The 26,679-nt window shown below is 42.6% G+C and overlaps 4 protein-coding genes across 4 annotated transcripts; 1 reads left to right on the top strand and 3 right to left on the bottom strand.

The window, feature by feature from the left end:
- Positions 1 to 9,022: 9,022 nt before the first annotated feature.
- HER10_EVM0009655 (uncharacterized protein) lies at positions 9,023 to 10,910 on the bottom strand. Its single transcript, XM_035483102.1, has 2 exons — positions 10,536 to 10,910; positions 9,023 to 10,486 (listed from the first exon to the last, which is right to left on the bottom strand). The coding sequence occupies exons 1-2, from the start codon at positions 10,753 to 10,755 to the stop codon at positions 10,089 to 10,091; spliced, it is 618 nt and encodes a 205-aa protein (XP_035327175.1). The 5' UTR covers positions 10,756 to 10,910; the 3' UTR covers positions 9,023 to 10,088.
- Positions 10,911 to 16,638: 5,728 nt separating this feature from the next.
- On the top strand, positions 16,639 to 17,658 carry HER10_EVM0011434 (uncharacterized protein). Its single transcript, XM_035480867.1, has one exon. The coding sequence runs from the start codon at positions 17,040 to 17,042 to the stop codon at positions 17,394 to 17,396; it is 357 nt and encodes a 118-aa protein (XP_035327310.1). The 5' UTR covers positions 16,639 to 17,039; the 3' UTR covers positions 17,397 to 17,658.
- Positions 17,659 to 17,786: 128 nt separating this feature from the next.
- On the bottom strand, positions 17,787 to 19,360 carry HER10_EVM0009792 (DASH complex subunit Ask1; the record flags this gene model as incomplete). The annotated part of the gene is made up of 4 exons (XM_035479266.1): positions 19,227 to 19,360; positions 19,056 to 19,162; positions 17,982 to 18,981; positions 17,787 to 17,911 (listed from the first exon to the last, which is right to left on the bottom strand). The coding sequence occupies exons 1-4, from the start codon at positions 19,312 to 19,314 to the stop codon at positions 17,787 to 17,789; spliced, it is 1,320 nt and encodes a 439-aa protein (XP_035327187.1). The 5' UTR covers positions 19,315 to 19,360.
- Positions 19,361 to 19,641: 281 nt separating this feature from the next.
- HER10_EVM0002149 (Spc97/Spc98 family protein) lies at positions 19,642 to 22,762 on the bottom strand. Its single transcript, XM_035471874.1, has 2 exons — positions 22,523 to 22,762; positions 19,642 to 22,463 (listed from the first exon to the last, which is right to left on the bottom strand). The coding sequence occupies exons 1-2, from the start codon at positions 22,641 to 22,643 to the stop codon at positions 19,732 to 19,734; spliced, it is 2,853 nt and encodes a 950-aa protein (XP_035326591.1). The 5' UTR covers positions 22,644 to 22,762; the 3' UTR covers positions 19,642 to 19,731.
- Between the last annotated feature and the right edge of the window lie 3,917 nt (positions 22,763 to 26,679).

Genomic DNA, 26,679 nt, shown 5'->3' with positions numbered 1-26,679 from the left:
ATTAGGTAATTATCATTACTATATAAGAAATTAAAAATCTAGTTATAATTATCGGATAATTATTACTATAATATAAAAATCAAGAATTTAATCATAATTATTAAATAACTATTATTACTTTAGAAATTAAAAACTAAGTCATAGCTATTAAATAATTATTATAAAAATTATTAAAACTAATTAAATATAAACTTAAATATATTAAAATTATAACTCTAGAAAGTAATAAAAACGAAGCTATCGTTATTATTATTATTATTATTATTAGTAGTAGTAGTAGTAGACTCCTTCTTATATTTAAAACGAGTAAAAACTATAATAAATATCCTTAATTAAAGTTTTACTTTAGCTCTAGCTAGCTAAGGCGCGAATATTACTTTATATTTATTTTTAAACTACTTAACGTTAAAACTAGTTAATATAAATAACTTACTTTTAATAAGCTAGGTCTTAAGCGTAGTAAAGGAAAAAACTAGCGTAAAAAAAAAGAGGTTCTCTAATTATTATTAATAATATAAATAATAATTATAAAATTAGGATCGTAATTATAAAACTTACTTAAATAAAAAGAGTACTTACTACCCTAGGAATTATAATAGTAATTAGTATAAGCGCTATTAGTAATTTTACTCAAAGGAACAAAAACTATAACACAGCTAAACTACAGACTATAACAATTAGCACAGTAAGAGCAGGGGGAGGGTACCTTATAGCCCACAAGCTAAACTATTACAACCAAAATATTCTAGCCCTTCTTAATAATAAAAGAATTATAAGAATAAATATTACGCTTAATAACGCAGCAGATAAAGAGGTTAGTAAGCTCCTAAGCTATGCCTATAAGTAGCTTTTTAAACTTATATACAAAAGCGTGCTTAATATATTTCTCTATAGCTAAAAAACGTTAATAATTATTAAAAAAGAAAGTATATATAATTACTTACTCTTAATAACAAGCGCGGAAGTAAAATTAGTTATTTTAATATCTACCATAAAAACTTAATAATAAGAAAGTATTATCTTTTTATTAATTTATGCAGTATTAATAAAAAGAGAATTATATATATATTATTATTAAAAGAGGACTTTATATAAATTAATAAGCTTTTTAGCTTTCTAAGAGTAGTAAAAAGGAAAGGAATATCATTTACTATTACTACTACTATTATTATTATAATTATTATTATAATTATTATAAGCAAAAAAATTCATTATAAAAACGTATAAAAATAAAGTATATCAATAAATACACTTTTCTATAAAGGAGTCCTATTAACTATCTATACTATTATATACTTAACTACCTATTTAATTCCTATTAAGTTACTTTACTTATTTATCTCCTACATAATCCTAAAAACACTACATATTAATAATATATAATAAAAATAGTTAATCCACTAATATAATACGCTAAAGAAATCTACAATTAATATTAATCTATTTATCTTTAACAGTCTCGGTCTTACTTCGCTTAAAGATCTAATAATCAAATAAGCCCTTAAATATAATACTAAATAGCATCTTAATACGAGAAACTATAATATAAATAAGGCCCTATTAAAACTCTTATTAAAAGATATCTATAACAGCTTAATTAAATATAAGCCCCTAAAACTTATAAACAATAATACTAAATATAATAATAAAAAGGAATTATATCCTCGTATATACTTTAGCAACCTTAAAATAATTATAAATAACACAAAAAATTAATATAATCCTAGGCCCAAAGACTTTAATAAGCCCAGAGTATATATCAAACTCATAAAATACTACAACAAAGGGATCTAATTAAAGATCAGTACTAAGAACCTAAATTATATCCCTAACAATACTTAGAGCACTATTACAAAAGCCAACTTCAACCCATATATTCTTTATAAACATAATACAAAAGTTTACATAAAAAAATAGCTTATTATAAAAGTTTTTAATATTTTAAAAGGGGACCTTCTCTATATTTATACTACTATAACTAACCTAAATAAGTTTAATAAGCGATTATAACACCTCGAGCTTACTAATATTATACTTATTAATTTTAGCATTTTTAAAATAAATACGCAGGGCATTATTAAATAACTAGATCTCAAGGATAAATAAGTTCAAATAAACACGCTTAAAAAATAATTACTAACTTTCTTAACTAATAAAAAATATCCGCAGCTCATTAAAAATTTTTTAAAATATAGCCTACTTATTACCTTATTAACGAACAATAACGTCGAGTTCAATAGTTTTATTAAACTCTTTATAGTAATTCCTACTAATTATCTTAAATAGATCTTTAAAAACTTTTTAAATAAAAAGGGGGCAGTTAATAATAAGAGGTAACTAAAAAAAATCTCTAAATAAAAGAATATTAAGACTACTAAACAAACAATCAGACTAACTAAAAAAAATTTATCAAAATCTCTAATCGAGCTACCCAAATATATAAATACTAACTATAAACTTCTTATTAATAATAAGGTATTTAATATATCTCTAAGTTTACTAAAACTAAGTAATATCCGCATTTTTAAAATTAGCGAACTAAAAATAACTAATAAGTAAATAAAAGAGATTATATAAAATTAACCTATTAATACTATTCGTAACTATTTCTATAGGGATAGAAATTATTATAAGATTAAATACTAAGTTTCTAAATAAGCTCGATAAAAGAGTTAAATAATATAAAACTTTTAATATTACCCTTATTATTAATATAAAATAAAAGCTAACTAGGATTATAATTATTAAAGAAACGTTAATAATAAACAATAATAATATTAAAATCTATTACTAGCGAGGGTTAAGGTATTAATATTATTAAAATTAATAAGAGAAGCTTTATTAAGGATATAACTAGCATAATTAATCTTAGCCTTCTTTTAATAATTAAAAATACTAATATCATTATAAAACTAACTAACATACAGTACCTAGTTATACTCTAAATTAATAAATTAATTTCCAAAAATCTCGATTTTATTAGTATCTAAACCTCTATTTAGTAGCTCACTAGTAAAATCCTACTAGTCTTCGTTACGTATCTATTACTTAGCCTCTTTATCCTCGAACTTATCTTCCTCTTCCTAAAGTTTAATAATATTATAAGAATTAAGAAGATAGTTATAGAGATTCTTATATACCTCGTATACCGTAGTATAAGTCGGATATTATTCGTCCTCTATTTTAAATAGGTTAGTAAATCTAAAAAAGGAGTAATATAATATTAACTTAACGTAAGAATAGTTCTCTAACTACTCTTTATTATACTTATATTAAAAGAAAAAATTAAAAACTCGGCCCTTAATATAAAAGAACTTATGCTACGGCAAGTACTAAGTATTAATATATTTTAAAAAAAATAAATAAATAAAATTTTATATCTCCTCTAGCTAATTAAAATATTTCTAATATATACTTCGTATTTAGTGGACCTAGTAATTTATAATATAGTAAGTATTAGCCTCAACTTCGTTAAGGTATTTATAATTAATAAAAATAACTATTTAACTATACTTTAAAAAACTAATTTTAAAAAAGATATAATTAACTTCCTAGGTAAACTAATCGCGCTCTAAAACTACTTTATTTATAAACTTAAAAATAAAAAAAATAGCAAAAGACTAGGAATTAATATATAAAAAGATTTAGCTAGCTAACTTATTGTTACGACCCAACACGCATGACAAGGCCAGGGCCTGCCCCACAGGACCTACGGCGGCTACCACACCATATATGCGGGAACACGAACTCAGGGCGACTCCTCTCGGGACGGAAGAACTATGGGACAAGTCACGTGACGATAAGAGATAAGGAACTCCGTACGTTCGAGATACGGGGTCCGTCCTTTCACGATACGGAACCCGTATGTTCAGAACACGGGAACCGTTGGGTAAACATACGGACAAAGAATATGTTCAGGAACGAGACTTGTATATAGTGTGGACTTGAGCCGGGCACAAGGACAGACTTCCATAGCTTCTTCAGCAATCAACTTAGTATCAGATCTTACGATCGCTTTCAGCTATCTTCACTGAGAACCCTTCTGACAAGACTACGATTGATCACCGAAGCCTTACCCACCTTACGATTTACAGACATAGCTTCAGGAAGCTATCCACGACTACGACACTGTTTACTTAGTTATCGCAGCCTCAACTTCTGCTAACATACTCACTACGACTAGCTGGCCGTAACACTTTGATTGCTCCTGTTCAGTAAGTTCACTCTACGAAAAACTAACTAAACAGTACGAACGATGTCGTCCCGCGCCTCAGCCAAATCTCCTACCCCGGGCTCTTCAGCCTCTTCCAAACAACCTGTTCGAAGCCTGGCCGAGGAAATGGAGACAGCTCCTATGAACGTCGACTCCGACGATGAGGTCACCCTCAAAAAAGAGACCTACGATCGACTCCGCGAGAGAGTCAAGAAAGGAGACGCAGACATCGCCAAGGTACAGACCATGTACAACGAAACCGCGAATGAGCTCCAAAACCTCAAGATCATGATCCAGCAGTTCGGGAATGGCCCTCAGCGCATTCAGGACCTGGAGAACGAAGTCATCCGACTCAGAGAACAAAAGCAAGTACCAATGTTCAGGCGCTTCAGGAGAGGTCAACACTCTCGAGCCGCTGCCAACATCATTGGTACCCCATCCAGGAGGACGACAGAAACTCAAACTCAGCGCACCCATCACCTATGACGGCACCCCAGGTACTCTCAAGGGATTTCTGATTCAAGTCAAAACTATCAGAACTTCCATCACGGAGACTTCACCAGCGAAACCGAGAAAGTTGTGCACGCCGCCAGCTTCCTCAGGGGACGAGCCCTCAAGTGGTTTGAACCTATCCAGGAAGAATATCTCAGCAAAGAAACTCTTGACGAGTGCTCTACTGAAGTACGCGACATCTACAGTAACTTCAATGGATTCGAAGAAGCTCTCAGGTCCCTATTCCAGGACCCTGACGAGAAACGACAAGCTGAACGCGACCTAGCGCAGCTACGACAAACCAAATCGGCAAAGGAATATTCCGCCGAATTCAGACGTCTCAGTGCCCAACTGGACCTCACTGACGACACCAAAATGTTCATGTTCTACCAAGGACTGAAGGACGAAGTCAAGGACGAGCTGGTCAAGCTCGACAGACCAGAAGACTTCCTTCAGTACGGAGAACTCGCCATCAGAATTGACAACCGACTCTATGAACGCAAGAAGGAAAGGAAGGAACGACCTAACACCGGACGCAAGTACCAATGGCAACCTCAACGCAGTTTCCAGGCGAACCAGCGACCTCGCAACAACTGGAACAACAACCGACAAAGCACTGCCTACGGACAACATGACGGTCCCATGGATCTCAGTGTCGCCAAGAGAAGACAACCGCCCCAGGAAGGACTTCAAATGCTACAACTGCGACAAGCCAGGACACATGGCTAGAGACTGCCGACAACCCAAACGCATCCAACACCAACCCGTTCCAGAAAAACGAGCCAATATCGCGAGCAAGGAAATTCCCCACGCACAACTCTGGACGGCTTGCTACGACGACAACTGCCTTATTCACCAAGACAGTAAGGAACAAACCGGATGGTACCCTAAAAAACCCAAGAACAACGAACGACCCGGATACGACACCACCCCACCACCTGTCAAGACCCTAGCGGTGGCAACCAAAGAAGAAGAGATACCCATCTACCGACCTCTCACCCTCGAGGATAACAACATCGAATGTGTCGCCATACTCTCTCAAATCTGCCAGAATATAGAAGAGAAGGCCAAGACAGACCCCATCATGAAGGATACCCTTCATCTCCTTGAAGAAAGAATCATGCAAAGACTTCAGGCAAGTACAAGGAGCAACTCCTCAAATTCGAAGAAAGAGGCCCCGACACAGAAGAAATCATGGGTAATCTCGCCCACATGGCACGACGAAACAACAAGAAACAATCCCTTAGGAAGAAGGGACCCCCATCGGACGACATCCCGACCAAATCCATCTGTGTGATGCGACGAGACGACGGAAACAAAAAATTCATTCGCAAGGTCAAAGAACAACTCAAGAACCTAGAACGCGAAGACAAAATCGAAGTAATCAAGAGGCCCAATCTTGACTTCGAAATCAAGAATGGAAAGGTAGACTTTCGACTCAAGAAGGACGAACTTGAGATCGGCTCCAGCAGCCACACCTTCGACGAAGAATCACCTATGATTCGGACGAACCTCGCGACGTCGCTCGACGACGTGCTCAGACGGAGATCGACCATGGATTCTATCCTAGTGTGGACGACACCAGCTCTGATGAGGAACCCGAAGAACCACGGTGTAAGAACATTGATCCGTACGAAGACGACCAGACAGTACAGTTCCACGGAACTAGTCAACCTAAGGAAGTACCTATGACACCACTAGTCAAAGGAGATAGCTCCTTGCTCAACACCAAGGACGCATTCCACGAAGAATTATTTTGGGCAGAATGCCTCGACGATAAGTGTCTCTGGCATCTCTCACCCAAGAAAGAAAGTCGCTTCTACCCCCGAAGACGACCGACCTATCAAGGACGTCTACGTCGACGACCAACTACCGAACTGGACGCTCACATACTTCAATGGACTCGACAAGGCAACATTCGAACCAGACCCATGCTTTCCTATGCGATGCCAGAACAGCAACGACATGGAATGGGACGAATGTAGACACGACCATTGTCAGATCCACTACGTTCCCAAATCCCAAGCCTGGAGGGAACGAGAGGAACAAATTGAACAAGAAGCACGACTGAGAAACAGACTGTCAAAAAACTAGGAAGGCCAATCGCAAAGGAACGACGAAAGGCGAAAATCGAAGACAAGTTCCTATGTGCAACCAGACAGTGCAACGACGCACACCTATGGGTCAAACTCGAAATACACGGACACAGACTGCGCGCTATAATCGACAGCGGCGCACAAGGAAGTTTCATATCACCAAGAGTAATGAACAAACTCGACCTACCATGGGTATGGAAGGACAATCCATACAAACTACAAACGGTAGAAGGAGAAAGAGTTGACTATGATGACGGATATGTCAATCGAGAGACCGTACACCTTTCGACATATATCAACGATCAACAAGAACAACTACAGTACGACATCACGGAGATTGGAGACATCGACGTCATCCTAGGAATCTCGTGGTTACGAAAAACAACCCACGGATAGATTGGACCACTGGCCAGGTCCTATGGGAAAATCCAGTCACTGAACGACCTAAGAAAAAGGGTTCAAACGGATTTCAAGCAACACCTGAAGAACAAGAACAAACACGATACATAGCCTTCATCAGGACGATAGAAGACGACAGGATGTTCGCACCCGGTACCGACGATCGAGGATCGCAACGACTCCAGACTATACCCGAGGAGTACCGGATATACACGAAACTATTCATGGAACCTGAAGAAACAGGGTTACCAGAACACAGCAGCTGGGATATGGAAATCGAACTCAAAGAAGGAACGCAACCCGGGTTCTATCCAATATACCCTATGAATCAAGAAGAACAAGACTATCTCGACGAGTACATCGACGAGAAGCTCGAAGGGACATATTCGACCTTCGAAATCCCCGCAGGATTCCCTTATTCTTCGTACCAAAGAAAGGAGGAAAATCGAGACCAGTTATCGACTACAGGAAACTCAACGAAATCACGAAGAATTGCTATCCTTTACCCCTCATCACTGAGCTCAGAGACCTACTTCACGGAGCCAACTGGTTCACCGCGATAGATCTCAAGGAAGCATTCAACCAGATTCGAATCAAGGAAGGAGACGAGTGGAAGACGGCATTTCGGACTCGCAGAGGACTCTTCGAGTACCTCGTCATGCCCTTCGGACTTACCAATGCTCCGGCAACCTTTCAAACGATGGTCAACCACGTACTCCGGGAGTTCGTTGACATCTTTGTTGTTGTCTACATTGATGATGTTCTCATCTTCTCTCCCGACCTCGAAACACACAAGGAGCATGTCCACATGGTATTTCAGAAACTCAGGATGCCAAACTGTACGCCGAACCCTCCAAGTGCGAGTTTCACGTACAGAAGGTAGACTTCCTCGGATACACCATCACGCCAGGACAAATCCACATGCAAGCATCAAAGGTGGAAGCAGTCAGGGACTGGCCTACACCGCAGAACGTCAAGGACGTACAAGGATTCTTGGGATTCGTCAACTTCTATCGACGATTTCTCAAGGACTATGCCAACATCGTCAGACCTCTCAACAACTTGACACGAAAGGATGCCCCATTCATTTGGGATCCCAAGTGCGAAGAAGCATTCACCAAGGTCAAAAATATGGTCGTCTCGGAACCAGTTACCAGAATTCCAGACCCCCGGAAGCCCTTTGAAGTCGAGACTGACGCCTCAGACTTCGCCATGGGAGCGGTCTTGGGACAACGAGACGAACAAGGAAAGCTTCACCCATGTTGTTTCTACTCCAAAGCATTTCACGGAGCAGAATTGAATTGGCAAATCCACGACAAAGAACTGATGGCCATCATCGAAGCATTTCGAGAATGGAGACCACAGTTATCCGGAACCAAGCATGAAGTCACAGTCTACACAGACCACAAGAATCTCGCGAACTTCACGACAAACAAGAACCTGAACAAACGACAAGTCAGATGGAGCGAGTTCCTATCTGAATACAACTTCCGAATCATTTATCGGAAAGGTTCAGAAAACAGCAGAGCAGACGCTCTCAGCAGAAGACCCGACCACGAAGTCACGGTCCCCGAGGAGACACAGGTTATCCTCAAACAAGAAGAAGACGGTAGCCTTGTACCAACTACGAAGCTTCTTATGATAGCCAGAAGGATCAGTACCAGCCCGACTGGAAGGATGACCCCTGAGCTCATCATGGAAATTCACAGTGCACCTGCACACGGTCACCAAGGAGTTACCAAAACGTGGAAACGGATTCGCCAGCACTACGACAAATCCGCCACACGCGCAGAAATTGCGGAAGCAATTGGACTGTGCGACCTGCAAGAAAAGCAAGAACAGCCCGCACAAGCCCTATGGCGAGCTGCAACCATTGCAACCACCAACGGAAGCATGGCAATCAATCTCATGGGACTTTATCGTCAAACTACCAAAGTCCAAAGAACCACTCACGAACGTATGGTACGACAGCATCTTGGTTATAGTCGATCGACTCACCAAGTTCGCCCACTTTATACCTTACAAAGAGGCCAGCAGCGCAGAGGAGTTAGCGTACACGTTCCTCAAAATCGTTGTTGCCAACCACGGTACGCCGAAGGAAATTATCTCTGACAGAGGCTCTCTGTTTACTTCAAAGTTTTGGAGATCCCTGATCTCGCAACTTGGTACAGATCACAAACTGTCAACCTCTTTCCACCCGCAGACCGATGGACAGACAGAAAGAATCAACCAGATTCTCGAGACATACCTCCGTTGTTATGTGAACTACGATCAGAACAACTGGGTAACATTGTTACCAATGGCCCAATTCGCATACAACAGTGCAGTTGGCGAAAGCACAAGAGAATCCCCGTTCTACTTGAACTACGGATATCAGCCAACAGTGTACGGAGAAGCACGACAAGGACCACAAGCTGTTAAAGCAGTGGCCAGCGTGGCAAAACTCAAAGAAATCCAGAAGAAAGCATCTTTGGATCTCGAGCTTGTACGTCAACGCATGAAGAAAAACGCGAATAGATCAAGGATTGGAGGACCAACCTTGGAAGAGGGAGATAGCGCCTACCTCCTTCGCCGCAACATCAAAACAAAACGACCAAGCGACAAACTGGACTACAAAAAGCTCGGACCTTTCGAAATCATTCAGAAAGTCTCAAACGTCAACTACAAGTTGAGACTACCAGACACGATGAAGTGTCATCCAGTCTTTCACATTTCACTTCTCGAACCAGCACCTAAGGGCTCACACACAGAAGATTGCATCATCGTGGAACCCAATGAACCAGAATACGAAGTCGAAAAAATCATCGACCATAGAGTCAGGAACGAAACAAAAGAATTCTTAATCAAATGGAAAAACTACGGACACGAGGAGGGCGCATGGGAACCCGTCACGAACCTCCAGAACTCTCGACGGCTTCTCGAGGGTTGCCAGAGGGCGGCGCCAACGGCCCCAGGGACGCGGACTCGTCGCCAATCCCGAAAGAAGGCCAGTCGGCATCGTTAGAAACGCCAGCAGCCTGGAGGTCGCTCACGACCCACCGCTCGTGAGCGTCCAGCGCAGGAAGAACACCATCCTCTTCTTCCGGCTCCTGCATACCACGAGCAAAAGTTTCCACATGCCTCTCCTTCACTTTCTTTCGGGTCGCCCGGATACGAGCGGGACGGCCCGCTGCCTCAGCAACCTCTGACTGTATCCGAGCCAGTTTTTCATGAAGATCGAGCAAGGCGTCGCTAGCCTGCTCCTCCTTCTCTTCCCATTCTTGACGCTGGTCACTCAGCCGTTGCACTACGAAATAGTCAGCCTAAGAAACCGGAACAACGGCGGAAGCACGAACGACTCGATGCCACAACGAGACCATCGCAAGAACGCTTCAGGTTTTTGCAGCCTTGGCACGTTTTGGCGCCATCAGCCATCCGACATGGACGTTTGGCGCGAAAACACCGAGTGCAGGGCATAACGTCGCTAGAACCAAAACGATCAAACACGTCGTCACAAGCCGACCGAAGTTTCGAGATAGTGTTTTTCAAAGAACGTTTTTCAACACGACCTGACATCGTGTCAGCACATTGCGCTAGAAAGGCAAGCTTGATGATTCCCCAACCTGGGAACAAGGGACCTACTTATAGGCCTAGAGGACTAGACCTTTGAGAGGAGCTGATGTTACGACCCAACACGCATGACAAGGCCAGGGCCTGCCCCACAGGACCTACGGCGGCTACCACACCATATATGCGGGAACACGAACTCAGGGCGACTCCTCTCGGGACGGAAGAACTATGGGACAAGTCACGTGACGATAAGAGATAAGGAACTCCGTACGTTCGAGATACGGGGTCCGTCCTTTCACGATACGGAACCCGTATGTTCAGAACACGGGAACCGTTGGGTAAACATACGGACAAAGAATATGTTCAGGAACGAGACTTGTATATAGTGTGGACTTGAGCCGGGCACAAGGACAGACTTCCATAGCTTCTTCAGCAATCAACTTAGTATCAGATCTTACGATCGCTTTCAGCTATCTTCACTGAGAACCCCTTCTGACAAGACTACGATTGATCACCGAAGCCTTACCCACCTTACGATTTACAGACATAGCTTCAGGGAAGCTATCCACGACTACGACACTGTTTACTTAGTTATCGCAGCCTCAACTTCTGCTAACATACTCACTACGACTAGCTGGCCGTAACACTTATTAAAAGTTTACGTTTATATCTCTATTTTATTATAATACTTAGTAATATATTATAAAATAGTATACGGATTAATATATAGAGAGATATTAATATTAATAAGCTAGTTAATAAAAATAGTTAGATTAAACTAGTTTAATATATTATTATTCCGCTTATTTATAAATATATAGTAATTAGGGTTAAAATTATAAGTAACCTCGGCTATACTATAATAAGTAATAAGGAAATAAAAGCGGTATTCTTTAATATTAATTTATTTTTTTATATATAATAAGGTATATTTATAATACTATATATAATTAATAACTATTAATAAGAAATTAAAGTTCGTTAGAGGACCGAATTATTAATAAGGTTAAAGGGATTAGCCTTATTCTAAATATTAAATACTTAACTAGGCTCTAAATTTATAGTATATATATACACTCTAGGTATTAATAAACTCTACTCTTAATAACTTAGTAATTATATTAGTAGCTATTACGTTTTTAATTTAGTAAAAACTATAGTTATAAGTACTATTACGATTTTAAAATTTATAGTAATCTTAGAAATTAATTATTTTAAACTTCTTAGTAATAACCTTATTATAAAAGAGTTAAAATTAATAAGTAAAAAAGTAAAAATTATATAATAATATAAAGATTATCCTTAAAGTTATTATAAATAATATATAATTTTCTAAGGTCGTTAGAGTTACTCTATTCCAAAATATAATATATACTTTTATAAATAATACTAATAATAATTAGTAGTACTAAATATTATAAATATTACTAAGTACCTAAGTATATAAATATATACTTCTAACTAACGTTACTTTTTATTCTAAAATATCTGAGTACTTTAAAGATATTAATATATTAAACGATAGAGTTTAATATAATACGAAATTTTAATTTATTAAAAATAAAAGCAGCTTAAATATCTTTTATAATTATATCTTAATAACTAATATATCTAGTAAAATAAATACTATAGTTATTAACTTAGATATGTATAAGAATATTAAATATAATAAATTAGAACTATAAATACTAAGTAAAGCGTCCGTTATATTATTTTATAATATACTAAATATAAATTAAATAATTAATAATCTACTCTTTAAGTTGAACGAATTCGCCTATTATAAAAAAATAATATAAAAAAGCTAGTAAAAATAATAGCTCTATATAATTAAAATCACAATTAGTATTATATAAAAATAGTATATTAATATAATACTAAACTTATTAAATTATAAGATCCTTATTACCCTAGAGCTCTTATTAAAATTGTATAAAGTTAGCCTCGTTAACTATAATATTAAGTACTATAGCGCCTAACCTTATTAAAATTTATATTTTCTTTATTATCCTCTATTAAATCGAGTATTTTATTACTATCTATAATCTCGTTAAGTACTTAATTAAGGATATTGCTATTATTTAAGAGTTAGTCTAGGTACTTATAAAAATAGCTATATTAGCATACCTAGAGTAATAAGAAATAAAATACTCGAATTATATATAAATAGCTTATTTATAAATAATAAATCGTTATTAGAATTATTAATTTAATTATAAGTTCTAATTAGTATTTTGAAAACGTAAAATTACGATATCCAAATCTTAAAGTAGTTATAATAACTAATTATATACTTAACTAATATTATAAAAAAATTAATAATATACCTTATATTTATATTAAACCCTACGAACTTAATAAATATTAACTGTAATATAGACTTGTATAATAAGGATCTTTTAATATAAATAAGCTTAAGTAAATAGTTAGGTATACTATTAAAATTTAATTTATTAATATTACTAAAAAGTAAACCTCTTCTAGATCGAAATTATAATAATAATACCTTATATAAATAAAGTTAATATCTAACTTTATATTAAACTATCTTTATTAATAGCGGTAATAAGTTTTTTATCTTATCTAAATTAAGCATAATAAAAGTTCTAAAATAGAATAATATTTTAAGAGAAATAGTATCGATTATAAGGTCGCCTTTAAAAAGGATACTCTTAATATTAAATACTTAACTTATAGTACTAGGAGCTAGTTCTAAGCGAATATATATTACCCTATGCTAATAATAACGATTCTAACTAGCTAAATAATCCTAATTAAAAATAATTAAAGATCTAAATAGGTTTATTTCGGCTTTTTAGCTCTCTTTGCCCTCTATCTTAAAATTAAGTTTATATATATATAATACTTAATATATTTAGTCTCTATATCGGGTATTTTAAAGAATATTATCTTTTTAATAATATAAGTACTATTTAAATATTATTTTTATTTTAATTCTAAGTCGTCCTAGTATATTAGCCTCATAATATAAATAAATATTTTATTTACTAACTTAATATTATTTTAATTTATTTAAACTATATTAAAAATAATTAAAATATAAGAGGGCTTTAAGGGATAAATCGGATTTAATATTCGGTTTAGCCTTGTTATTAAATTATTAAAAATAGTATTAAAAATAATATAAGCTAGTTAGGGTTACGTTAAATAATATAATAAAATTACTTAATAATATTTAACTTAGCTCGTACTCTAACTTATAATAATATATTTTAGAATTCTATTTATATAAAAGAAATATAAGAGCCAGGATTTAATTACTAGGGTAGCTAAATATAAAAAATAGGTAAAAGGGTAGCGCTACTTTGTTAGTTTTTATACTTACTCTAATAAATTAAGGGGATATATCTAGTTAGTATTAATAAATAAGTTAAGGTATAAAAGACTATTTAGTTAAAGGAAGAGAAGTTAGGTAATAAAAGTTCTAACTAAAAGATTTTAGTAAGTATTATATTATTACTATTTTATTATTTAATTCGGGTCCTCTTTTATAATTTATAAATATATATTTATATTCTAAATATTCTTTATACTTATAAAAGTACATAAGGAATTAATATAACTATTTAAATAGTTAATATAAGACCTAATTTTAATATAATAATAATATATTAAAACCCGCTATTTATTATAATACTTAGAGTAATATATTATTAAAAAGTTAAGGTTCTTTTTATTAGTAAATATAGTTAATAACTAATTTTATTTATATTATTAATAAAACTTAATATTAAAGGCTAGTAATAGTTAAGGGCCTTTACTAAGACTATTATATTACTAGTACTAATTATTATAAAAGCTATTACTAATTACTTATAATAAAGTAATAAAATAATAAGTAATACCTATTTTTATAAAAATAAATCGTTATTATTTTAATAAATTATTATTATTTTATTAGTTTTTAGGCTAAGAAGAAGTAAAATAGAAATAAAGGAAATATAATATTTAAAAATAAAAAGTTTATTGTTAATAATATTTACTTTTCTAAAAGCTTTATTAACCGCTCTATGTATTAAAAAGTCTAGTATATATAAATAACTATATAACGAATCTAAACTAATCTACGATTTATTTTTATCTATTTATTAACTATATAATAAATATTAAATAATTATTACTAATTTAAATAGGGCTATTATAATAATAATTATAAAGTAATTATAATCAATTCTTATATTTAAAGATTCTTATATTTAATAATTTAATAATATTAAAGGTAAGCTATATATAGCTAGGCTAATTAGCTTACCTCGCTAAGTAATTTCCTTATTTTTAAACTTAGGATAGTATAAGTACTAATTAATAATTAAAAGAGAATCTTAGCCTTATATCTAACTAATTAATAATTAATAGGGCTATTTTAATTTAATTAATAGTTAATAGCCCGTATGGGCCCTAACGTTTAGTAAACTTTTTAATAGTAATTTGGAGCCTCGCTCCCTTCCGCTGCGTAAGCGCAGCTCTAGTCCGCTTCGCTCCGGACAATATCACCTCTGCCACTCGGGATCAGTGTGATGATGTGAATGGTTCCAAACACAGGAGTCAAAAAGTTCTGGTGAGACTCATCAACCCATCAGCGAGCTTCTTCGAGACGTTTCGAGAGGCTTGGAGACGAATAGAGAAAAGGAAGGTTTCGTCTTGCCCATGGGCAATTCGGCACCGGCCCCGGTCTGTTTAGGCGAGTGTTCGTCACCCGGCCCCACCACGCCTGACGACACCACCTCGAGCAGCGAAAGAGGGAAAAAGAAGTATAGAGTCCGTTTGCCGAAATGCAAGGCGGGTGGGGTAGATGACCGGGAGTGAGTCAGCCCGGATATGAGCGGGATGCAAGATTGCAATCCCCGTACACCAAAATCAAGGCCGTGTAAGTGAGGCTACGTACGCAGTGCCAGAGACGAAAATTTTGCAGTGAAGAAACTTGCAGTGCAAAGCATTGGGTGACTGGGTGCTAGACAATGAGAGACTCGACTCCTCTCACCGTATTCTTGGCATAATCCAAACGGAGGCCAAACATCACGGGAAGGCTACGGCGCCAAGGCCAAAGTCGGCCGCATCTTACTCCGACTCCCATTCCCATGACGGCCGCACATGGCATTCGTGATGGACCAACCAAAATCTTTCACAAACACACTTGGAAACTTGATACGTTTTCGTTGCCGTAGGCATGCAGCTGGAGCCTAAGAAATGTCACGCGAATCTAGGCAGAATAGGCCTGGGTGCTCTGGGTTTGCTGGAGGCTTGCTGCCGCTGATGGGGCTTCTCGTCAGGCAGACGTGTCTGTCAGCAAACCCATACCGGAGGTAAGATAGTCTACTCGGAAATTCTACCAAAGGACGTAAGCCATTTCTCCCATCAAACCCTATCTCTATGAAAGTACACATCATCCGGCGCATCTTCACCCCGGGGCGCTTACCTTATCCCCGGCCCCCATCCCCCTGTTGGCTCCCAAGAAGATCACCTCCAAGGATCTAACCTACACTTCCGCCCGGTATGGCTTACATGGAAAATTGAGCATACGCACCCTTCGGTATCACAGAGTCCCAAGATTCGCATCCGTGACTCTAATGAGGCTGGCAAGCTTGCATCGAGGCGCATGAGGCGCAATAGGGACGCATGGGCTTAATGACTCACACGGCTGTTTCTATCTTACCGAACAATGTCTATTCATCCTACTCTAGTTCCCCCCTGTTCGCAAGTGCCGCTCCGGATGTTCATTCTGTTCGTAGTGTTGTTACTGCGTATGCTTACCCGCTGCTCTGGGAACCGTTTACTTTACCGGCCGGCAGACTTGCGGGCGGCCACGCGTGACTCCCTTTTCTGCGGCTTCCCCTTTGCTCCACACCTCCGAGCTGCAAAGGGTTTCCCATCTACGACTACGACTACGACTACCGATGACGCCGTGTCGAGACGCGCAGCTGGGGGGCTATGGTACCTGGTTCCTAGCAAGATGCGTACCCACATCTCAAGTCCATAGTCCCAAAGTGTGTAAGTCATGTAAAGTACCGTACTCTCAAGTCTTGAATTGCAAAACTATGGGATCGACTCGGTATAAGTAAGAGACCTTTCCATGCTTCATCCTCAGGTTTGTCTTTCCGGATCATCCTCATCAACTCAAAGCAATTCAGAGCCAATCAGACAATTCAACACCACTTCCCCCAATCTTGATATCAAGATCACCTATTCCAATCCAAAGCTTGATCCGAACAATACCACCCACCATTAAACCCTCATCCAAACCATCACAAACCCAAACAGCCAAAACAATCATGTCCGGAATGCACTCCACCTTCTCCAGTTCCATCACCGGCGACAGCCGCCACAGCTACGCCCTCCTCTCCGCGATACAAGAGGGTTCAAAGGTCTCTTCTTCTTCCGCCGCCGCCTCCTCATCCCCCTACCAAAAGGAGGCAGACGCCGCCTCAATGTCAAGCTTCGGCAGCTCCGCGTCCCTCCTCAAGAGCAAACTGAGCAAGCACTCCGCCGGCTCGGCAAGATCGTCATCATCATCATCTAAAAAGTCTTCATCCCTGATTGCCCGCCAAAGGGCCGCCGAGGACGCGAATACGCAAATCATGTACTCGCAGGCTGCATACTGGCCCTCCTCTATCCGCACCGACTTGTAAAAGAGTCATCTTGGCAAGAGCAGACCATTGGATATACGGAAGCATGAGAAAAAACCAAAATGGAACGCGGCGGCGGGAGAAGGAAATGGTGCCGCCGCCATGTTTGTATGATGGGGCTTACAGGAGTTTCGGGAGTTGATTTGTTACTAATTAGACGGCCGCGCTGAAACAGTAGCCATTTGGATGGGATCTTTCTGGGTTCAAATATTTCTTAGGTTCTTCGACATCTGCAACATGGCAAATGGCCGAAGCAACACATGTTATACCGGTTTATACTTAGATTGATGGGAGCAAATATTCTCCCCAAGGATCAGAATGAAAGAGTTCCATAAATTTTACCCAGGGTATCTTGTCTATCAGTAAGGTAGCCTTATATACTCTCTCACAGAATCAAAAGCTTTCATTGAGAATGTCCTCGTTCATCTTGACCATCGTAGGACTATACTCTGAGCTCTCCGGCTCGGCGCCTGCTGTAAGTAGAATATCGTCCACAATGCGCTTGCTGGCCTCGCGAGCTGGTAAAGTTTGTCAGTAAGCAGATCGATCACTGCAGAACTTGTTCTTATGGAACAAAAGGCCACTCACCAGGGGTCTGAAGCAGTTTCGACGGGGGAAGCGCAAACTGGATGGTCTTGGGCGGACTCATACCGCCATACAGCCCATGGTCCTCGTCGCTATCGCTTTCCCAGTCAATCTCGTACTTTTGCTTATCAAACTTGGCACCGAGATCCGTAGTCGTATCGTCATCGTAGTTGCCCTTGGTGGCAAACACGTCCTTGGTCTTCCTCGCACCACCTGGTGTTTGCACGCTCACGCCCGGGGTTCGGGGCCCCGCAGATGCAGTCGCGGCAGCAAGACGCTGTCGGGCATTGCTCTTGATAGGAGACATGAAGGCCTCACTACGCAGCTTGGGAACGGCCATGACCGGCGAGGACATGGGCGAGTCCTGCTGCCATGTAGGTACGCTTTCCTTCTCCTTGTTCTTGTCATCGCGCTTCAGCGGCGAGACGCGGTAAGTGGGACCCTTGTGCGGCGTAGCCTGGATCCGGAACGTCTTATCAAGCATGCGGTGCATGAGAGGGTCCTTGTGGCTCTGTTGCTGTTGCGGCGGCGCGAACGAGGAGCGTGGTGTCATAGACATGTCTGGAAGACGGGCCGTGTGCTGAGCAAAGAGGACGGTTGAGTCCTCTTCGAGCCCAAGATCCTCGTTCTCGTCGTCCTCCTCGTGCGGTGCAGGTGGCTCGCCTTTCAGCTCGCGCTTGAGTGCCTCGTAGGGCGATTCGAGGTTGGAGAATTGCGGCTTCATCGTCTTTGTTTTAGGTGGCCGGGGTGTGCTGCCAGTGAGGTCATTGTCGTCGAGTACGGAATCGTCTGCGCGGAAAGTAGAGTCGGCGGTCGAAACTATGGTCATGTCTTCGCCTTCGGTGCGCTGTTGTTGGGGTGTGCGGGTATAGTCGACAGATGTATCTTCTTGAACGGTCGACTCTTCTTCAGTTGCGCCGGTTTCATCATTGCCATTGTTGGCGTTCTCTTCGTAACCGGAGAGGGAAACGTTGGCCGAGGCCTCGAAGAATTGTTTCCAGAACTGCAGGTTCGTTGTGTATTAGCGATGCTGGAGTGCCAAAGTATGAGAAGGTCACCGAAATAAGCTCAACGCACCTTCGAAGCATCCCAAACGTTTCGCGAATGCTCGCCATATTGCTCTACAATGGGCAAAATATTCGTGGTTACGATACGGTGCGCCTTGCTAAAGTTGTGGTCGATTTCTTAGGGAACAGTCAGCCGATTGGAAATGGATAGGCCAAGTTCTCTTCGATGCGGTGTACTTACCTTGGAGAGTCAAGGTGATAGACTGCTCCAACTTCTCCAACTCTTCTGTGAGAGTGAGATTCCGTGCGGAGGGGCCAGGACGAGCCATGGTGCTAGCTTGTTCGGCGCTTGTTGAGGTTGAAGGTCGCAATAAGAGAGCTCAGTTTGTTTTGTTCAAGTGCACGGTTTCTTTCGTCCAAAGGAGGGAAGTAAATCAACAAACGCGGGCAGGTGGGATACGCGATGCGGGGCACTGCCAGGGATGGGGGTCGGGGCCGGGGCATCACTTTGGCGGGGCAGGCTACCCTCTTGTCCCGTCCATGTTCCGCTTCGGGGCCGCTTGTCATCCCAAGTCTTTGCCGTCAGATCTCACTGCAACGGTTCCCTTATTTGGATCATTTATAAAGGGTGATTCAGTAGATACTGTAAGCGAATGGTGGAATTCCAACATGGTGGCTAATTACTGATCTAACGCCTGGGGTATCTTATTTGTTCATCAATAATCCAACCGTTCCTCATCAAACGATCATGCCTTGGAATAGTAGCCAGACATGTCTAGCTTCAGTACAAGCTGAGCTATGGGGTTTCCCTCTAGTGCGTCAACTCTTCCCGAGGTCAACTTCTCTCCAGCTGTATCCTTCGTTCCGTAATCTCCTTTTTCACTCAGGCCCTTGCAAACCGCCAAGAAAACCTCGACATTCCGCTTAAACATTTTGTATAGGCCCTTCGCGGTAGCGTCACCTTGACCGCGAGATTTCCGCCCTTCGTTTTGGAGTCTCGAGTATTGGGCAAACTTCAACACGACCCGGAAAATGTCGTCGAGAAGCTTGAGCACAGGCTGTTGCCGCTTGCGCAAAAGAAGTGCTAGCATAATTCGATCAAGCACTTGAGAGTGGTGTTCCCTCAGGCGATCAGGGCTAAGGACTGAGGTAGAGAATGTGCTCTGGTCGTTGGCACTGAGATCGACCTCAATTTGGCTCAGTAGTTGCTCGAATGCCTGCCACGGCATTCCGATGCCAATATCGAAGATGTAGGAACTGAGGCTGGACACAAAGTGACGAGCTTCAAAGCAGAAGCGAATAGATACGTCATCGACATCCTGCCAGCCCGACTCCCTAGCCGTGACATCGCGGAAGATACGATTGACAGTATATTGCATCCGCAGCACCCGAAGTAGCAGTTTGAAAATTCGGTCATACTGCACCAGAATAACGGGGGTGATAATAGCTCCTAAAGCTGCAGGTGGCTTATAGGATAGCCGGAGAAAGTCCAAGGCCTCTAGTCCCGTAGGATCCATGCATTTGTCGATTTCCTCATTTGAGAGACTCCGGACTCCGAAGCTAAGATCCCCGGGGAGTTCATTCTTTTCGCCATCTCGAGGTCTTGAATCTTCGTGCAGCGGTCCCTCATAGCTTTCCGTTAATACTCCCATCAGGGCTAAGCGTAGTTCAGAACTGGCGGGTGGCCAAGTGTCTCTACCGCTTAATCGTAATCCCATGACTCCGCCTTGGTGAGCAACACCAGACTGTCTCCCCGCCGTCTCGAGATCTGGGTCGAATAGGGCATGGGAGAGCCGGCTGCAGAAGAATCCGTTACCTAGCAAGTGGAACTCTTTCTGAAGCTTCAGATGCTCGCGTAAGTTGTGGGATGTGAAGAGCAGTTTCAGACTTTCCCTGCCCACGACTCTAGATTGCGCAGATATGATGGACCCGAAGGAGAGGATCGGAAGTAGTGACCAATGCGGCGTGAAATCAGTGCCTGCACTTGCGATCTCGGTCGAAACATCAGACAAGCGATCCCTAATGATAATGCCTAGCAGGTCTTCGGACGTCGAGTCAGCAATCGGTTTGGCGAAGTCCTGAATAGACAAGGCCAATTTGCTTTGTAGCTGATTCTCGTCTAGGCCAAACAGCTGCAGTTGATAGGTCGCTGAGTTTCCAGTCAGCCAAGCTGGTGCCGCTGTTTCGACTGATCCCTGCAGAGAAAAGTTCTTGATGGCTTCAAGAACCGCACTTTCGTATGATCGGATCCTATCCTCCAACTGTACGACCGAGTTCCAATCAAAAAGCCACTCAACTGTCGGGGGCCGACTTGAAGATATAGTGCTCTCTTGTGACAAAGGGTGTCCGGGATGATTTGACCTTATGAAACGAAGATTTCGTCCAACCTCGAATAGAGATTTGACAACATCTTCCGGCATAAAGCTAGGTATTCGCTTAGTATCAAGGCGGAAATCGACATCGTCGACCTCGTCACCGAAATCGTCCATATAGGTTTCGGATTCCACTTTGATGAAGCCCTTTTGTCTTCCAACTTCGTGTTTGCTCAGAGGCACGCCAAGTTCACGCCGTGTGCCGATCCACTCTTCGACAAGCTCAATCCAGGGTTTTGATACTCGCCGGAGGACTTCTCGCATCATATCTCTGAGATGGGTCTCGGCGTACTCAGCAGACTGAGCCTGCTGAAATACGATGACGAAAACATCTTCATCCAAATGATCTCGTCGTATCTTTGACACCAAGGACTCAAACTGGCGCAAGGTAGTGTATATGTGCGCGACGAGCGATTGAACTTGGAGAATCGACCGTGGGTGTTGGTGATGCAAAGCGACACTGCTTTGGATAACCAAGAGGGCCTTGTCCACAGCGCTCGCCAGAGCAACGCGGCATGGAGTCGGGTTCTTCAAATATGTACTGTCGACAAACTTGCGAAGTTGTCGATATGTATTGCCACACTTGAGACATGAACGCTGAACTTCCTGGACAGCCTTACCAGAATATGCCGGTATCCTGATCTGGGGTAAGGCTGGCTTGAAGGCTTCATGCTCGTCCTGCCAGGAGAAGAACACTGAGTCTCTTCCCAGAGCCAAAGCTAGAAGCGCATTGCAATATGTCTCAGCTTCCACCACGCTGAAGTCAGAACTTCCAATGCGTAGAGGATCCTCTTGAAGCCCAATCAAGGCATCAAATGCTCCAGGCCCAGCCTCCGTTATGAATAACGGCTTTTTCGAGGGAATATCGGGAGATTGGAAGCCCTCCCAAGTCTTGTACTCTGGTAGCTTCGCAGCGGGCTTGTCAAACTCTAACCAGAAGTCGGCCACTTCTGCCTCTTCCTCTGCTGCGGGTTCTTCAAACGTAAAATCGGGGATCTGGTTCGTGTTCGACTCCTCCTGCTGCGGTGCAGGGTCTATGGCAGGGAGTGTGAAGAGTTCGCTGGGCTGAGGATCGGGTGGACTGCATAAAGAAGGCAACTCTGTGGCTGAACATGAAATAGGTCAGTAAAACGATCAAGATCGTCTTGATTTCGAGAGGCTCTACCTGTCAGGTCAAGAGCAAAGAAGCCAGTGTCGGCCCTTGGCAATTGGTCTTTGAGCAATTTTGACGGCTCCCGGAAGTCTGGAATCGCGAAGACGTCTGAAAGGTCATCTTCCTCGAACATGGTTGTGCCGACGGTGATATTGCGACGTGGGACATTGGTGTAGACGGATATGGGGCGCAAAGCCTGCAATCAGTGACATTGCACCTCTGAGGATTCAGGTTCGATATGACGTTTCTCCCAGGCACGGTTAGGTATAAAGCTAAATGAGCAGCTAGGGGCCCCGCGACGCGATCTGGCGCGTCACATTCAGGCACAACCTGCTGAGCACAACCCCTGCATGTCTCTGCCCGAATCCGATCATCCCCGCAGGTTCGGCTCCTGGCGGCTGAAGAGCCTAAGACTCAAAAGGTGCCTACCCTGCGACGCGGGAAAGCAGGTGGAACCAATCGAGAGCTCTCAATGCCTCAATCCGCTAGAGCTCTCAGACTCAGAAGCTTCTTTTTTTCAACATTTACCAAAGCATTTGAACGACAGCCTTACTTCCTCCATATCATCATCGAGCACCGCATATACACGCGCCAGAATACAGGAAGAGCATTCTCTGTTAATCCACGCCGCTGGCCCTCGCTGCCATGCCTCCCAAAAAGAAGGTGCGCAGCAGCGTGTCTGCTGTCGCAACGCCAACGCCAGCTCGCGATGAAGACGCCATGGATGTCGATACACCTGCTGCAGATACTCCCGTGGCGAGCGCGCCTCCGATCAAGCCTTCTGCGGATGAGTGGCCAAACAATCTGTGGACGGACGACCAACTCTCATCTCTTTACAAAGGAGTTATCCGGTGGAAACCAGCGGGTCAGTTCATCGGTACTAGCAATCCCAATTGAATCTGACAGTCAAATCGTAGGCATGCACAAACACTTCAGGATGATTGCTATCAGCGAGCACTTGCGGAATCACGGAATTGACCCCGACTTCTACACCCACACACGTATCCCCCATATCTGGACGAAGCTACGCACCCTGTATGACCTTAAGACGATCGACCAGCGAGAAGACTTCTACGACGCCCAAGAAGATGACAACTATGACGACCGATTCAAGGAGTTCTCCCTTCCATATGACGAATTCGACGATATGATGATGGAGCGTCGCCTTGCCGATGCTAGCGAACCTCCAACCTCGCCACCCGAATTCGAGCTTACACCGCCACCGCCCTCTCCCGGTGGTAGCAACGCTGGCGGAAACACCAGGCGGCGAAAGCGCGCTTCCACAGTGACCAAGACTCGCGCCAGCACTGTCGAGGATACGGAAGATGCTGGCACAGACACTGCATCGCCGCCTCCAAAATCGGCGCGGGTGGCCAGGAGTCAGAAGAGGGCTGCCGGCAAGGCTAAAGCCGAGAAGGCTGAGAAGGTCGAAGAACCGGAAAAACCAAAGAAGTCCGGGAAGCCAGCGAAGGCAGAGAAACCCAAGAAGGGCGGCAAGGCTGGCAAGGCTGAAAAGGCCGACTCGACGAACTCGGAAGATGACGACGACGATGATGACGAAAACTCGGGCGGGGATGAGGACGGGTCCGACTCGGATGAAGAAGAGCAAGATGACCGCAATGAGGCCGAAGACGGAGAAGATGGAGACGACGGCGACGAGGAAGAGGAAGGTGATGGGAGCAATTCTGGTGACGGTAGCGGCTCTGGCGATGCCGGTGACTCTGGCGGCTCCGGAGATTCCGATGATGGAGACGAGGAGGAAGAGGAGAGCGCCGAAGATAGCGGGACCCCAGTATCGCGTTCAACCAGAGGTGCTGCCCGAGGTCGTGGAAGAGGCAGAGGCCGAGGTAGAGGACGGGGTCGGGGACGTTAGCAACGAGGTCGAATGCATTAGCTAAAGTCGACTGTAACCCGGCCGGCCACAGTAAACAGGCTGACGGCTGTCCATAGAGACAGACCTAGTGGGACAAAGATACCCGTCGCGACATGCGACTTCATGAATGCTTCACTTGGTACGAACGTCGTAATCAGACACGCCTCGTGTTATGCTTCACTCGCTAGCATAGGATAGCATGGGATGATGCTCTTGGAATAAGAAGAAGAACAAAAAGTAGATAAATCCAAATCTATGGGTATCAAGAACAGGAACCAAACTCAACGACCAAACTCGGGATCATGCCTTCTTGTCCTGAAGCTGAGAAGTGCCGAGCATTTCCCACTCGCTGTGGTACGTCAACTTCTCCCTCCATCTCCGCCCGACATCGTACACGTCTTCCACAGCCCTGGCTACTTGCTTAGTAGGCTCTGTGGTCTGCGGCGTGATAAACGGCTCGGGGGGTTGTCGCTGCAGGAGCCGCCACATGTCCGACTCGTGCTCGCGGCTCGCCTTTGCATCTTCGGCCTCTGCATACGCTTCCTGCGCCAGCTCGTTCCTGATCCTGTTCTTCAAGGCTTCTCTCGTGCGATGTGTCTCGGGGAAGTCGTACGCGGAGTAGACGAGTACCTCGTTGGCCTCCTCGACGACCTCGCGTTCTGCGTCGTCCATGATTGCAGGTGCCTCATCACTCGATTCTTCCAAGACGGAGTCCTCATCATCCGCCGAGTCCGACAATTCGTCTTTCTGGAATTTGATCTGGGGTGTCGGGAAGCTCTGGCTCCCATGCTCGCTATCCGCTTCCCTGCGCAAGACACTTTCCACGCGGTCATATGGCATTGGCTCCTCATCCTCGTCGTCCCCAACATCTTCGGCATCGTCATCGCAGATGTCAAGTCGTAACCTCCGTGCGCATGTTGTCCAGAACTCGTTGCTATTCTGCTTCATGCCCAGCGATGCGACTGCCGCCTCAACGTCCTTGCGCCTGACCAGATTCCTCGTCGATGGTTCAACGTGCTTCTTGGCTCGGATGCGGGATTGCGCAATGAAGAGTGTCGTGAGGACAATCTTCTTGGTGACAGAAACGAGAAGGGAGTGGAAATCCTGCAATGCAGTTGCTCTGATCGTCGGCGGTTCCTCGCTAACGTACTGCCAGTTATTCTCTGCGTTGGATGCGTTCATAAAGATGCGCTCAGGAAGACGAAGGAAGCTCTTCACCCGAAGGACCTCGGTGAATGACAGTCCGTGATCGCTCGCGAAGGTCGGGTCCTTGTCCAGTCCGTGGTCGCCTTCGATGCGTTTCGCGAGCTCGAGGTTGATGTTCCAGCACTCCCCCCACTTCTTCTGTTCGACGAGCTCCTCGTGCCGTTCTTGACGGAACGAAAGTGCGTCGGCTGCTTCGTCGAGCGCGTGGCAGCATAGCGGACTGATCTCGAGAGCTGCAGGGTAATCTGCTAGATGTATTGGCTTGTTGCCTCCGTCCTGCTCTTTGTCCCTTCCCTCAACAGCCGCTTGCAGGAGAAGGATATACTGGCGGACTTCAATCTCACTCTTGGTCTGGATCTTGGTCGAGATGCCTGGTAAGTCGTCCTTGCCGAGTCTCGAGAGAGCCTCGAAGAAGAGCTTCTTCTCGTACGACGTCCAAGTCGTCAGGCCAATCTGCGAAGGGGGCAGATCATCGTCAACTCCGAAAGCTGTGTGATGAACGACATCTTGGATATCCCCGTTCAATAGATCCAAGTAGTTGTTGTTGAAGACGCCTTTGTGACGCTTAAGAACCGGTTCCACGATCTCATCTTGCGCCCGTCGCTTGTGTCTTGAGAGGCCTTCGTCTGTGCCACTTTCATCGTCGCCAGATGATGCGACGGAATATGCAGAATACTGTTCCTGATGTTCAAACTTTTGCCGTTTTGGTGGTGATTTATCGAGGTCCTCAGGGTCATGGTCTCCTGAGTCCTGGTTTTGCAAATAGTCGTGATCCGGCTCCATGCTCATTTTCGTCTGAAAATCTGAAGTCGACGATTCGGCCTAGGCGGTGTGTCGCGTACATGTTGTGATGAGAGCACCAGCACAAAAGAATTTTTGCCTCATAGAAGCCGAGTCCTGCGTTTTGGATTCCAGGCTTGATGTGTGCTATCGGTGGCTGCCTCCAAGATACATGAGGTCTCTTAGTTGATAGGAGATGAGCGATGCCTCAGTGTTGTAAGATGGAAGATTTCCCAGCATGGGGGACCATAGGTTCCTCCTTGTGTGACTCTAACAGGCGCGTACCTAAAAGTCCTGTATGAGTGTTACC

This window comes from Colletotrichum scovillei (genome assembly GCF_011075155.1).
Source record: "Colletotrichum scovillei strain TJNH1 chromosome Unknown Contig00011, whole genome shotgun sequence".
Taxonomy (NCBI): Eukaryota; Fungi; Ascomycota; class Sordariomycetes; order Glomerellales; family Glomerellaceae; genus Colletotrichum; species Colletotrichum scovillei.
The sequence above is the reverse complement of the archived record's forward strand: the minus strand, read 5'-3'. Positions and strand labels throughout refer to the sequence as shown.

Bases quoted from the DNA above. Each gene is read 5' to 3' on its own strand.
- HER10_EVM0011434 (XM_035480867.1), top strand. From the start codon at position 17,040: ATGTCCGGAATGCACTCCACCTTCTCCAGTTCCATCACCGGCGACAGC.
- HER10_EVM0002149 (XM_035471874.1), bottom strand. From the start codon at position 22,643: ATGTTCGAGGAAGATGACCTTTCAGACGTCTTCGCGATTCCAGACTTC. The intron at 22,464-22,522 runs GTAGAGCCTCTC...TTTCATGTTCAG, and splicing joins CTTTGCTCTTGACCTGACAG to CCACAGAGTTGCCTTCTTTA.
- HER10_EVM0009655 (XM_035483102.1), bottom strand. From the start codon at position 10,755: ATGTCAGGTCGTGTTGAAAAACGTTCTTTGAAAAACACTATCTCGAAA. The intron at 10,487-10,535 runs GTTCGTGCTTCC...ACTATTTCGTAG, and splicing joins TCTCGTTGTGGCATCGAGTC to TGCAACGGCTGAGTGACCAG.